The 14,359-nt window shown below is 36.5% G+C and overlaps 1 protein-coding gene across 4 annotated transcripts in view; it reads left to right on the top strand.

Annotated features, from left to right (window-relative positions):
- MAP4K3 (mitogen-activated protein kinase kinase kinase kinase 3) overlaps nt 1-14,359 on the top strand; it is a 194,724-nt gene that overhangs the window by 119,421 nt on the left and 60,944 nt on the right. For all 4 annotated transcript variants that reach the window (XR_005531592.1, XM_039251258.1, XM_039251257.1 and 1 more), the window contains 8 exons: nt 2,490-2,545; nt 3,144-3,191; nt 5,326-5,368; nt 7,294-7,366; nt 10,347-10,478; nt 10,666-10,728; nt 10,815-10,896; nt 10,992-11,102. Coding sequence is in view for 3 of the 4 variants with exons in the window: in XM_039251258.1 (XP_039107189.1) it covers nt 2,490-2,545; nt 3,144-3,191; nt 5,326-5,368; nt 7,294-7,366; nt 10,347-10,478; nt 10,666-10,728; nt 10,815-10,896; nt 10,992-11,102 (608 nt within the window). In the remaining variant the exon portion in view is untranslated. The remainder of the gene's footprint in view (nt 1-2,489; nt 2,546-3,143; nt 3,192-5,325; nt 5,369-7,293; nt 7,367-10,346; nt 10,479-10,665; nt 10,729-10,814; nt 10,897-10,991; nt 11,103-14,359) is intronic.

The raw sequence follows: 14,359 nt of genomic DNA, 5'->3' as shown, positions 1-14,359 counted from the left end.
CCATACTTAGGAAGGGAATTAAGTTCCAAGTCTTGAGGGAGAAATATCAAAGAATTCGTGGAGATATTTTAAACCACCACAGGTGGGGGGTGTGGGGAGATATATTTTGAATTTACATTTTTTCGAGTTTCTTCTATTTGTTTACTTTTTCTTTGAAGAACTAACATTAGAACCTTTTCTTGCTCCAACATACTGCATTTTTTCCTCTATTTTTTTAAACATTTGCCTTTCTGTTTAATATTGTTAATAATTTTCCACAGTCTTTTAAGTCATTTATGGTGAATTGCTTTCTGAATTTATTTAATAATTTTGAATTCTGAGATCATCATCAGTGGGAATTCCCCATGGCGTTTGAGAGTATGTCCTTCCACAATATGGGTTTTTTTCTGTGACCCCAAGACCTCAGTGTATCCAGTGTATTTAAATCCTAAACCTGAGGGGCGCCTGGGTGGCTTAGTCGGTTAAGCGTCCGACTTTCGCTTAGGTCATGATCTCGCGGTTCGTGGGTTCGGGCCCTGCGTCGGGCTCTGTGCTGACTGCCAGCTTGGAGCCTGGAGCCTGTTTCAGTCTGTGACTCCCTCTCTCTCTGACCCTCCCCTGCTCACGCTGTCTCTCTCTCTCTCTCCTAGAAATAAAATAAAAATTAAAAAAATAAATAAATAAATAAATAAATAAAATAAATAAATAAAAAAAGTAAATCCTAAACCTGAGTGATAAAGCTGCCTGTGGTGACAGCATCAGGAGAAGATATTTTTCCCCTGTCCAGACCCCAGGCCATGATACAAAATCGCTAGTTTTCTCCTGTGCTTGGCTACTGTTTTAAAATGAGGATGTAGCCCTTTGAGGGCTCTGGTTATGTGGTGGTATTTGTTTTAACTCTGCCTCTACAGACCTATGGCCTTTTCTTCTGTGTTCCTGTAGGGAATAAAACAAAAGCCTCAGCTTACCAAGCTTGGCCTTTCCCTTAGAGACAGCTAGAATATTTCACATTTTTACCATTCTGATTTTCATTTCCTCTTTGTTTTTGGCTCCTGGGAAAGTCTCTTTACTGTTTACAAATTTAGATAGGCATTTAAATGATTATTTAAAATACTCTTTTCTGTCATTAGGTGTTATTTTCAGGGTATTCACGTTATTTGCCATACTGTGGAAATAGAAATCTAAAAGATGCCCATCTTACCGAGTGACAGTGGGCTTACAAACCGTAAGAATTAGTTATACGGCTTATCCTCAGACATTCAAATCCAGACTTGTCCTTGACAGAGTTGGGTTTCTTTTTTTCCTTTTCATGTTTATCCATTCATTTTGAGAGAGAGCACAAGAGGGAGAGGGGCAGTGAGAGAGAACAGCGGAGGGAGAACCCAAGTAGGCTCCGCACCATCAGCGCAGAGCCCAGTGCAGGGGCTCGATCCCACAAACTGTGAGATCATGACCTGAGCCAAAATCAAGAGTCAGATGTCCAACTGACTGAGTCCCCAGGTGCCCCGACACCAGGCATCCCAATAGAATCTAAGTGAAATATATTTCTCACAATTGTAAAATACCACAAGTTCTCCAAAGTAAACATTTTTACAAAGCTATTAAGTTTGGGTAAATGTGAGATTACTATCTAGCAAATTCTACCTTTGGGATTTAGTACAATTTTTAAAATAGTCTCTCCCACCTAATGTATTTCTTTATTCTAAAGTGATTTAATAGTGAAAAAGAGAAAACTACTTAAATGTCTTCAGTAGTGGATAGATGCACACAGAGAAGTATTATTTAAATAGTATAATTTAAGTTACATGTATTTATATGGAAAAGTGTCTATGATAAGTGAGAAACACAGGTTTGAGAATTGTATATGAAGTATAATTCCATTCATAATCTTGTGTGTGATGCATAACATACATTATTTAAAATGTCTCTATATAAAATTGTCTGGTAGACCTTAGGCCAAACTGTTGTTTTTGCCTGTTACTGAGTAATAGTTTGGGTAAGGAAGAGACCTTTACATTCCAAATTTGTCTATTGATTGGATTTTTATAGTGAATGTACATTAAGGTGCTGTCAGCACAGATTGGGACTCTGTCTCCCTCTTCTGCCCCTTCCCAGCTCATGTGTGCACTCTCTCCTCTCTGAAAATAAACAAACATCAAAAAAGAAACTAGCTCAACTTCTTGGCCATGATTTATTTCTTTTAACATTTAGAATGTAATATTGATGAGAAAGGTACAAAAATGAAAATACAATTAACTTCAGAGAGTATTTCAGTCATTTATTCATTCCATAAACATTTATTAGCAGCTTTCCCATCCCAGGCACCGTTCAAACACTGGGGATACAACACTGAGAAAATCAGATTTGAAAAAAACGTTGCCCTCGTGGAGGGTACATTTTAGTAGTTTTTCACTAAGCACAAGTTGCTTAGTGAAACTTGTAAAACTTTGCCATTTACTGAAAAACACACTTTGACTAATTTCATTAATATAAATTTTCTTCTCTTATAGTAACGGGACCTCTGTCAGAGCTGCAAATTGCGTATGTTAGCAGAGAAACACTACAGGTGAATCCAGTGCTAATTAAAAAATAACATTTGTTACTAGACTGTTTAATGTACATTGTCTGTTAACTAAAGGAAGGATTGAACATCTAGTTTGGTGAACTCTTGGATATTAACACATTTTTAATTGTGTAGTAAACTCAAATTATATTTGTAGATAAGCACTATAAGGCCTCAGTGTGAGAATATGACCTTCTCAAACTTAAGTGCTGTGACTTTGTTATTTTGTGTCTTTGTATTCCTCTTAATACCAAAGAAAGGTTTAAAAATTAAGCACTCTTATGGGGATTGAAGCTTATTTTAATACTAATTGCATTTATGCTTTTTAAGAGTTATTTCAAACTGTTTGCAGAGTTTAGTGAAAAGTATTATCTTAAGAAAATTAGTGGTTCCAACAGAGCTTTGCCTTTTTAATTTTGTTGACTCTCTTGTCTTTTAGACTATTTCAGTAAAATAAATTAATGATTACTGCTAGACTTTCTGTAATGAGTAATAAAAAACAGAAACTGCTACTCAGTTAATAACTTTAAATCCTAAAGTATTCTCTCTAGTAAATAATGTCTTGTTAATTTTTGTTTTGTTTTCTTTCTTGAAACCCTAGGGATTATACTATCTTCACAGTAAAGGAAAAATGCACAGAGATATAAAGGTACACATCATATGCTTAACCTAAGGGCCCTCTCTTTGTTTTTAGACCAAACTGTTGAGCAAAATTGTCTTAGTCTGTTTGATGAATTTCTTATCTGAAATATGTTACTGTAGTAAAGTTGAGTGATACTTTTAAGAATTTTATTACTTTTTTAAAGTAGCTTTATTTATACAGCCCACCTACCACAAAATTAACCTTTTTAAAGTATGCATTTATGGATTAGTGTTGTAATAACCCATATTAACATATCTCTAGTTACTTATTTGTAAATTGCAAATTAGGTCCTTAGCTTCCATCAAGTTAGGGTTTTTAGAACATTTCATGCTTTGTATATTATAGTAAATTTTTGCAGTCTTATGGAACTATTAATAATGTTTCAAAATGATAAATTCAACTGTAACATCTTCTGGTGGTCTTTGATTTAACTGGCAGAGGAGAGCAGGCGCACAGGGTGTGCTGGGGTTCGCTCTGCAGAAACCAGGTGCTCTGACAGGTCTTCCTGAAGTTCTTTCTAAAGATACTGCCATCTCCCCAACTTCGTTCTTTTCTCCTTGTATTTATTTTTTGTTTTACCTTCTTCCTCATTCATGTTTTCTCCTACTTCTCTCCCCCTTTTGTTTTCTGAGGTTTTCTCTAGCATGAAGACGATTCTTATTTTTTTTATCATGTTGCTCTTTGAGTCTCTGATGAAAGCATGGACTCTCTTCTCAGAAAATGTCCTCATGCATATGCCTTCATATTTTGCGTGAAATTTGAGTAGACTCTCAGATCACCCATTGAGATCTTTAAGTGTTTTTCATAAGGCACTTAAATGACCTAAGCAAAGAGCTTTGGAGTTCATAGGGAGAAGAAGGCATAACATGAGTATATTAAGAAAAGCACTATGTCATCAGCACTTCTATGATCTGGAAAGACTGATAGATTTGTGTCAGAAATAGAGGTTGGAGTGCCTTTCAAGCAGAGGGAAAAACGTAAGCAAAGATGAAGATGTTCGAAAGTGTGGGGTCATTTTAGGGAGTATAGCTGCACCATATTATTGAAGAGAAGAGAACATACGATGGGATGGCCAGGTGGTTTTGTGCTCAATTATATGAGGAATTGTGTGCTGAACTTCAGAGTTTGAGCCCAATTGGGGACAGTGTGACCATCACACTGTTTCTACCCTGGTCTAAGCTGTCAGTCTATTATACCTGTACTACTGTAGCAGCCTTCTCATTGGTCTCTCTGCTCCTGTTTTTGATTCTTCTCCCTTCTCAAGAGAATGGGAGGCAGGGCTGAAAATTCCAAAGTTCTAGTCATGGCTTGGTCTTTCCAGTGACCAGCCCTCATCCAGGAGCCATCCAGGAGCCTATGCAGAGTCGCTTCATTAGAACAGAAGTTACTCCTCTGTGACTCCCACAGTTACAAAGATGTCAGGAGCACTGTGTCAAGAACCAGGATCTGAGAGCATATGCTAGAACAAAAGATGCTCCTAAGGCTCTTATGACTAAGGAAGTTACAGGGCTTTCAGGAGGACTGTGCCGGGAACCAGGGGTAGAAACCAATGTGTATTTTGATATCTCACATACATGCAGCCAGGTGACATTGTAATCCGGTGGGCCTGTGGCTAGTTGTTTATATCCTGGGTGGTCCTCATCTGTGGGCAAATGCATTAAGACAGACGGCCTCATGTAGTAAGCAGCAAGGTCCAGTCTTATGCACCAGCACTGGTTCAACTGATGATGAATTCCTGAGATAGGAAGTAACACATTTAAGATGCAGTACAAGGAATTGAAAATGCCAGTATCAGGCATTTTAGTGCAGTCACAATGATTTATCAGTAAGAATATAACATTTAGATGAAAAACTAATAAATCATTTTTTTCATAACATTCGTATTATGTTAATATAAGCAGCCTTTTGCAGTGTGGCACATTTTATAAGAATAGTTAAATTGTTTTAAAAGACAGTAAGTTTTCCTATGAATATAATAATTAACACTTTAATTGGGCCTACTTTAAATTTTAAGTATTTCTAGGTCTGAGCTGCCACTTATTTTAAATATGTATCATTTTAAATATGTATATTTGATCTATTATATGTGCTGTCTGATAAAAAGTTTCTTACTTTTAACTAAAATATTCTTGCTTTGAAGGGAGCTAACATTTTATTAACGGATAATGGTCATGTAAAATTGGGTAAGTAAATTAAAATTTTGTCACTTGCACAAATTTATTCCAGAACATAGTACGTTTATATTTGTCTTCTGTAGGACTAGTTTTTCCCTCAGCATCTGTGTATTTTAAAGCAGATATCTCTTTGTGGGGCATATGTAACCTCTCTGTATCTGTTCCCTCCTCTCCTAAACAGGGATAAAGTCTGCCCTTCACATATGACAGATTTGTCATAAAGATATGGCAGAATAATAATTCTTTAGAAATTCTTTCACCTGTAACCTGAGGAATGTGACTTTTAGTAAGAAATCTGTACAAAATTGCCTTGTAACCAAAAAACAAGGTAAACAAACAAAAGGCAAAAAATCAATAAAACCAAAAATCCTACATTCTTTATGTTAGCGTTTAAAACTACATACAGCAGAGATGCCTAGACGCTCAGTTGGTTAAGAGTCAGACTCTTGATTCAGCTCAGGTCATGATCTCAGCATTCATGGGGTCAAGCTCCATATCGGGCTCTGTACTGACAGCGCGGAGCCTGCTTGGGATTCTCTCTCTCCCTCTCCCCCTCCCCCTCCCCTACTTGTTCTCTAGCTCAAAAAATAAATAAATAAAATTCAGTATTACTAATATAAGGATGTAACTTAGATGCTGGATGTTGTTTTATATCAAACTGTACTTTTTATTTTATAACTTCTGGTTATGACAAAAATAGAGTTCAAAACCTAAATATTAAACTAATTTGAAAGTTTGAGGCTGGGAACATGTATAGTGTAGTTTTTATAAACAGAATCTTGGATGTTAGGTATTAAATAAAGAATTTAATAAATAGGAATGATTTTTGAATTATATATTACTATAAGACAAATCAGAATTCAAAAAACATTTATTTTATAAAAGCATGAATAAAACAATTTTGAACTATAACCAACAGTAGGACTAATCAGTTTTTTTTTAATATTTTTTTATTTCTATGAGAGAGAGACAGCGTGAGCAGGGGAGGGTCAGAGAGAGAGGGAGTCACAGACTGAAATAGGCTCCAGGCTCTGAGCTGGCAGTCAGCACAGAGCCCGACACGGGGCTCGAACCCACGAACTGCGAGATCTTGACCTAAGCGAAAGTCAGACGCTTAACCGACTAAGCCACCCAGGCGCCCCTGGACTAATCAGTTTTAAAAGTATCTGGTAATTAACACATAATAATATTTTCCTGAGCCACCTCTAAAGATTACAAAAAAGCATTTATCTAACTATTGATGTCTTTTGAACAGTTTAATATTTTGTGTTAATATTATGTGCCTTACTGACAGACATATTATAACATATTGGTTGATAAGAATTTAGAAATGACCGTTAAAAAACTAGAAAATATTTAGAAATCAACATACTTAAAGAATAGCAGCAAATCCTGCATAAAAACAAATTTCCTGGTAATGATTGGTGTTGGTATTAGAAGGTATTGCTAAGGTAAGATTTGAGGGAATATTCTGTTGGGGTGCCAAGCTAGGTAGATTTGCCAGTATATTATTGGTTTGTTTGATGTCAGTCATCATGAGTATGGCAGGACATGAATGGAATGTATTACTGCTTAAGGTCCCTTCCGGTGATATTCCTTGAACTTCAGGTCCTGAGAATTTGAAATTACAATACTAAGTCAGGCTAAATTTTCTCAGCTACCTCTTTCTCATCAAAATCATTGACTTCTGTTGTCATCTCATTCATGCAGGAATATATGGGAATCTATTTGGCTGTAATATACCCTGACTACTTGGTGATATTTTAGTGCTAACTCATAAAAGTTAAAAAATTTAAATGTGATGTTTAAGAATATCTCATTTCTGTGAAATTAGTTTCAAGAAAATAATTATTAAATGTTTCTTCTCATGTTACTGTAAATAACTGTACTTTCCCTCAGTTTTCTTTTCTAAATGTTTCTTTTTTCCTTAATAGCTGATTTTGGAGTATCTGCACAGATTACAGCTACAATTGCCAAACGGAAGTCTTTCATTGGTACACCATATTGGTAATTGTATTTTAATTGACAATTTAACATTTTGTTTTTCTATCATTATTGAATACAGCATTTTTTGAAAATATAGACTGGTCAAAAATTTTAGGACTAAAACAGATTAAGAAGATCATCAAGAGTTTAAGCAGTTTAGGTGGGTACACTTGTGGATGGATTACACAGTCAAAGAATATTTTATCATGTTCATTAAGTGGAAAAAGCTTTAAACATTTTTTTAACATTTATTTATTTATTGAGAGACAGAGATAAGTGTGAGCAGAAGACGGCAGAGAGGCGGAAGACAGAATCAAAAGCAGACTCCAGTTCTGAGCTGTCAGCACGGAACCTGACGCGGGGCTCGAACTCAGGAACCGTGAGATCATGCCCTGAGCTGAAGTTACATTTAACCGACTGAGCCACCCAGACACCCCTGGAAAAGGCTTTAAAAATATTGATAATGGTTTTTGGGAACCTGGATATAAAGGAACTCTCATTTGCTTTCTGGGATCCAGCATGATTTTTACACATATTTAATAAATGTTTGTTGATGATAACTGATCTCCAGCTGCATTAGATGAAAAACTCTTAATGTTATTACTCATAAGAGAGTAGAAACTGTTTTTGGATCATGTGAAATTATGAATTAGGCAAAGTAAATTTTTGGAACACACTCACTTTTCATCTCTCTGTCTCTGTATCCTGTCTTTCCCACATAAACGCTAGGGATGTAGAACAGAATGGAATCTCTTGTCCAGAGTGACTAAGGTTGGCAATTACTCAGTTAATCAAAAACATCTGTTGGGCGCCTGTGTGGCTTAGTCAGATAAGTGTCCGACTTTGGCTCAGGATATGATCTCACGATTCGTGGGTTCGAGCCCCGCGTCGGGCTCTGTGCTGACTGCCAGCTCAGAGCCTGGAGCCTGTTTCAGATTCTGTGTCTCCCTCTCTCTCTGACCCTCCCCTGCTCACGCTGTCCGTCTGTCTGTCTGTCTGTCTCTCTCTCTCTCTCAGAAATAAATAAAACATTAAAAATTTTTTAAAAAATCTATTGAATGGCAAATATCAAAATCAATATAGATGTACCCTTAGCTTTTTATTTGAATTTCAGAAATATGAGTCTTTTCTTTCTTAAGTTCTTTCTTTCTTTTCTTTCTTCCTTCCTTTCCTTTTTCCTTTTTCCTTTTCCTTTCCCTTTCCCTTTCCCCATCCTCTTCCCCTTCCCCCTTCCCCCTAAGAAAGAACTCTAATTAGGACCAAGGCCTTTTCTTTGAGTGGCTCACTAATTAGAGTTCTTTCTTAATGCAGTTGCATTTCCAGGTTGTGTTTTTCTAAAGTGCAGTCTTTAGTTCTAAAGAACTTGGACATACAAAGCATGTAATTTTTTTTTTAAGGTCAGGTCTATAAGATATAGTTTTAGCCTTATTAGGTGTGCAATTCTCCCAGCGTTAAGAGATTTGTATGCTTTGGTGGTGAGAAATACCACTATACTCAATATAAAAGATAGGTTTCCAATACCCAAGGAAGTGTTCTTTTGCCCCCTTTTAGTAAATTCTGTCCTTTCATCCTTAGGCTCTGGCAGCAGAGGCTGATTTCTGCCTCTTCCCTGAATGTCCTACAAATGGAATTATGGAGTCTGTAGCCTTCCTAGTCTTTTACAGTTGTCATATTCTTACATAATTCTCTAGGTTTTTTGGTTTTGTCTTCAGAAACTTGTCTTTAACAAGCTTTTTGTAAGCATTCATTTTAATTTTCATAACTTAACCTTTTTAACCTGATAAATCAATTTTTTCATAACATTTAATTGGTATATTTAAAATAATATTATATGATAACGTATATAATGAATGAAGAGGTTCAGAGATGAACTGTTGACTGTGGTAAGCATACAGCCTAGCTGGCAGGAGGAGAAGGACTGGCTGGGATCTCTCACCTGTGATTTATAGAGGAAGGGAGAACGCCTCACCTCACGGCAAGTGGGACAGATCAGCTTTGTGCGTTTCCACCAGGTTGCTAGAAGAGTCCAGCCGTCAGTAATGACTGACATACTTTAAAATCCACTTATCTTTTGACAGTTCACATATTTTTAAGAAGTACTTTCAGATTAAAAAGATTTTAAGAATAAGCATTTGGAAAGTTAGAGGGTGGTTTTCCGTGTGTGTGTGTGTATGTGTGTGTGCGCGCGTGTGTGTGTGTGTTTAACTACACCAACTTACTTGACTTTCCCAAAATCATACTAGGAAGACAAATGTGTATTTGTAAAGTTACTTACTTAAATCATTCTTTTGATATGTAAGAGTTGGTTATTTTCAAAATTGCTGTTTAGGATTTAAAAATTTTTATATTTTAAAATTAATATAATTTCAGTCAGTCAAATACGAATTTATAGAGCTGTAATTAGAATAAGACTGTATAGGAAAGTTAAAGAAAAATAAATTTGGGTAATTTTCCTCTAAATACAGTTTTAAAAAACACTCATTTTTATAACTCCCACCATTATAATAAAACTGAAAAACTGCCGATTAAGTTTATTGTAAATATGAGCTAAATACTAAATGAAGATTATTGATGCTCCAATAAATAGTTTCGGTGACATGAAAACAGAGGCCAAATTGCGGTTAACTGGTATAAACAAGTAGAGCTCAAAATTATAGATCATTTATTACAAGATGTTAGTTCTGTATAAAATTCTACATTGTACAGAGGAAAAGAGATTAAGGTGTGCACAAACTGGGGATATGTTGCTGTATTATAAACCTTTATAGTAAGTATAGCAAAGTAACCAAGGAATCACCAGTAGGGGCTTGGGATGGAGGGTCTTTTAAGGTTTCAAGATCTTGAGAGAGATCTTTAAAATACTCCATACTTATTTTTCAGATGGCAAGGCCTAAATAGGCCTCAGCTTAGATAGTGATAGTTCCAAGTGCCTCTGGTGGGGATATGAAAGAAAATACAGTAAACAGTTTTGTTTTGTTTTTTCCTGCAATATTTCCTTCAGGATGGCTCCAGAAGTTGCTGCCGTTGAGAGGAAAGGGGGTTACAACCAGCTGTGTGACCTCTGGGCCGTAGGAATCACCGCCATAGAGCTTGCGGAGCTCCAGCCGCCCATGTTCGACTTACACCCGATGAGGTCCGTGTGTCGTAATCGGAGAGTCTATGCTTAAATTAAGGGTGATCCCCCACCCCAGTACGCATTACATCATAAATACTAGTCTTAGTCTTGCTCTGCCTTAGTAATTGTAATAGAATTATTTATTTTGTATATTAAAATGAAGCATCTTAAAATGCTGTGTAACATTTTGTTATTGATTTTTCAGAGCATTATTTCTAATGACAAAAAGTAATTTTCAGCCTCCTAAACTAAAGGATAAAATGAAGTGGTAAGTATTTTTGTGTTATTTTTCTTTATAATCATGACTAAAAAAGGAATTAAAATCTAAAAGCCTTAATTTTCAAAATTTCTTAGGTCAAATAGTTTTCATCATTTTGTGAAGATGGCACTCACCAAAAATCCAAAGAAAAGACCTACTGCTGAGAAGTTACTACAGGTATTACCATTCCTTGAAATACTCCTTTTTTCAAAAGAGAAAATGTCATCCAATCAGATTTCTAATGAGTGTTCTGTTCTGTGTTATTTTTATAGCACCCTTTTGTCACACAACCTCTGACACGGTCTTTGGCAATCGAACTATTAGATAAAGTGAATAATCCAGATCATTCCACCTACCATGACTTTGATGATGATGATCCTGAGGTAGGAACTGTTTTTACCAAGTATACATATGACATATATGTATGTATGTGCGTCTCAGAAGCAATTTTTTAAATTGCTTTTAAATAAAAAACTCCTGAGGAATAATTAACTCTTTGAATTGGTCTCTCCCAGGGAAGTCATGTGTTGGATCTTTCTTACTGGCTTCTTATGGGTGACTGTTTCCTGAAAATGGCAGGCATGCTCATCCTTCTAATCCACTTGGTAACATTACTATAGCTATTCCAAAGTAGTCATTTCCAGATGAAGTTGCCAAATCAGTCCTACACTTTAAAAAAGAGAGAGTGCAAATGGGAGCTACCTAAGTCAGATGTTAGAATACACTCAAAATTTCAGTTCACTTTTCCTCTTACAAACAGGCCTGGTACAGTACCTGATGAGTTACTAGTGGTTAGTAGAAAGTATAGGATTGATTTTTTTGGTAACTAAAACCTTCATTGTCCACTATTAAAATGTTTAAAAATGAGCCCGTGCAGTTGTTAGTGAATAAAATAACTAATACGATGGAAGCATTGACATCAAAAGAAGCTTCTTTTCTGCTGGCATATTTAACATGCCTAGCTCAGCTAATAATTGTGGCACCTGAGATAAAACTTAGTAAATGTGACATGGCAGAATTTTGTTATTGGGTATATAGCTGAGATGGATACCTTGATGACTGGCTTTATGGAAGGTACTTAAAATGGCATAAGTTTCTTGATACTGAAGGAATGATAGCTCTCAGTGGTCAGAAGGATGATTGTGTATTGTCTTAAGTCACAGAGAACCTTTCTATCGAGTCACCATTGTTCTATCTTGCCATCATTACACAGCTGTAATTAAGTAAGCTGTCTGTCCTTTTGTCCAAGGGCTAGAAAGGAGTTTGGAAACATAAACTTAAGGGACATGTGAAGTATTATTATTCAACTTATAATTACAGTAAGGAAAATCTGTTTTATTGTTTTTGCTTAAGTCTTCAATTTGCATGGTAATGTGGGACCATAAAAATGACCCTGTTCGCCAAAACACCCTGCAAAGCTGTCTTAATAATCAGTGCGGAACATGACAGCTATTCTGACTTTACAAATTTTTTGTCAGAACATTAAAAATTCTCTTACTGTCAGTTTTAAATGTATAAGGAAGTGAAAAAAACAGTAAGACTAATATTTACCTAGTACATTGTTTTTAAAATATTAGAACCAGTGAGAATTAATGTGTTTTGCTTTTTTTTACCAAAAAACTTGCAGAGATAAATTCTCAAGTAGTCAACTTACTGCATACATTGCACAGTGCTTGCCTTCTTGTCCTAACTCTGTGACCCAGAGCAAGTAACTTTCTGTGCCTTGGTGGACTGTCCTACCCCTTTCTAAGTTTGGGCCAGCTTCCAACCTTCTTTCCTTTGTACCTCCAACACATGAAAGAGCTCAGTATTCGTATTCCCGTGATGTGGAATATTTTGTGGGTGCCACTTCCTCGGGAGCATCTTCCTTTATACCAGGAAGCTCACCTTCCCCGAGCTCTCTGACTGTAGCTGTAGTCTGTAGTCTCGTGAGCGCCGGCCGGGCCCACATTCTCTCCGTCAGCTCTTTCCTCCTAGAACTCCGCTTACATGTTACATTCAAATTTTATATCCAGCAAAGTCCAGGCTTCACATTTCTTATTTCTTTGCAGCACTTTCATCTTTGTTGGCTAATTCCCTCTTTCAGTTACCAGTTCTTGTTAAAATGTCACATGAGGGATCCTCACTGGGAGACAGGCTGGAACACAACCACCCACTCCACCGTCTGTGCACGGACGGACTGACAGGTGCTCAGTGACCAGTTACAGACATGGAAAGAAGCAATGTGACTTGTCACTGAACATGCCATGCATCTGTTCGTCACATGGTTATTTGTGGACTGAATGGAGAGTTCACAGTCAAGTGTGCGTTAGGCAGTTAAAGTTCATGTGCTGAATGTTAATAAGATATTAATATACTGAATATCATATGATTGTAGAGTATCTCAGAATTAATATACTGCTAACTGGTATTTGAACCATGTTACGGGGGACTGGTGTCATGTAACTAACTCACGGTAATGAAGTGGGCACCCCCTGAGGCTGTGCGACAAGGACTCCCTGCATCCCCTCAGTGCACTGACTGCTGCATCGTCTCTTCGCTCTATTCTGTGTACTTGTCACACTTAATTATGAAGTCCTTTTGAAAATGTATTTCAACAGGAGAAATAATAAGCCAAATAAGAAGCACTCAGTGGAATAAAGATGCTTCTGACATTTTCTCACGTAGCAGAGAAAGAAATTCCTCTTTCTTATGAAGACTGAGTTGTTTGCATTGTAATTGTCGGTTGGGGGGAGCACTTTTAAGATAAAACTTTACCCAAAGAAATTCATAATCTTATTATTTGCAAATACTTTATTTTAAAATTGCTAAGGGCTGGGGCGCCTGGGTGGCTTAGTCGGTTAAGCATCCGACTTTCGCTTAGGTCATGATCTCGCAGTTCGTGGGTTTGAGCCCCGCGTTGGGCTCTGTGCTGACTGCCAGCTTGGAGCCTGGAGCCTGTTTCAGTCTGTGACTCCCTCTCTCTCTTACCCTCCCCTGCTCACGCTCTCTCTCTCTCTCTCTCCTAGAAATAAATAAAAAAACATTAAAAAAAATTTTTTTTTAAATAAATAAATAAAATAAAATTGCTAAGGGCTGCGTTGTCACTCATAATTGGGATATATCTAACGTGCATTTCAGCATTTGCTGTGACACTGTGTATGTGATACTGTGCATGTTGTACGAAGGCTGAATACTCTCGAAAACATTTAGCACATCTGCTAGATCTGCAGTCTCTAAAATTTATTACTTATCCTACACTGTTGGAAGGAAATTTGACTTTTTTATGGTGGAAAAATGTAGTTTCTATTTTAGAAAGGTGCTGTACATTATATTTGATATAATTTTCTTCTACATGTTAACCCATGTACTCTGCTCAACATTCTAAGATTTAATAATTTTATAGTTATAACATTTAAGCTGGAAAAGTAAAACTGTTCTCGTAGGCAATCACAGGCTTTATTCATGTTCACTGGTAATAGCAATCCGTGTGACTAGCCTGACAGGATACCTATTTTTGCTTGTTTATTTTTGCTACTGTATGTTGTTATCAAAAGTATAGGATTTTTCCCAGCTCTGCATCTAATTAGCTGAGTGCCCAGATTTTGAGTCTCAGTGTTCTCATCTATAAAGTGAAGAAGAGTACTTGATTCACAAGTTT

The sequence above is a fragment of the Hyaena hyaena genome, unplaced genomic scaffold, assembly GCF_003009895.1.
Source record: "Hyaena hyaena isolate Hyena2069 unplaced genomic scaffold, ASM300989v1 scaffold_388, whole genome shotgun sequence".
In the NCBI taxonomy this organism is placed as follows: domain Eukaryota; kingdom Metazoa; phylum Chordata; class Mammalia; order Carnivora; family Hyaenidae; genus Hyaena; species Hyaena hyaena.
This window is presented reverse-complemented; position numbering and strand designations above follow the sequence as displayed.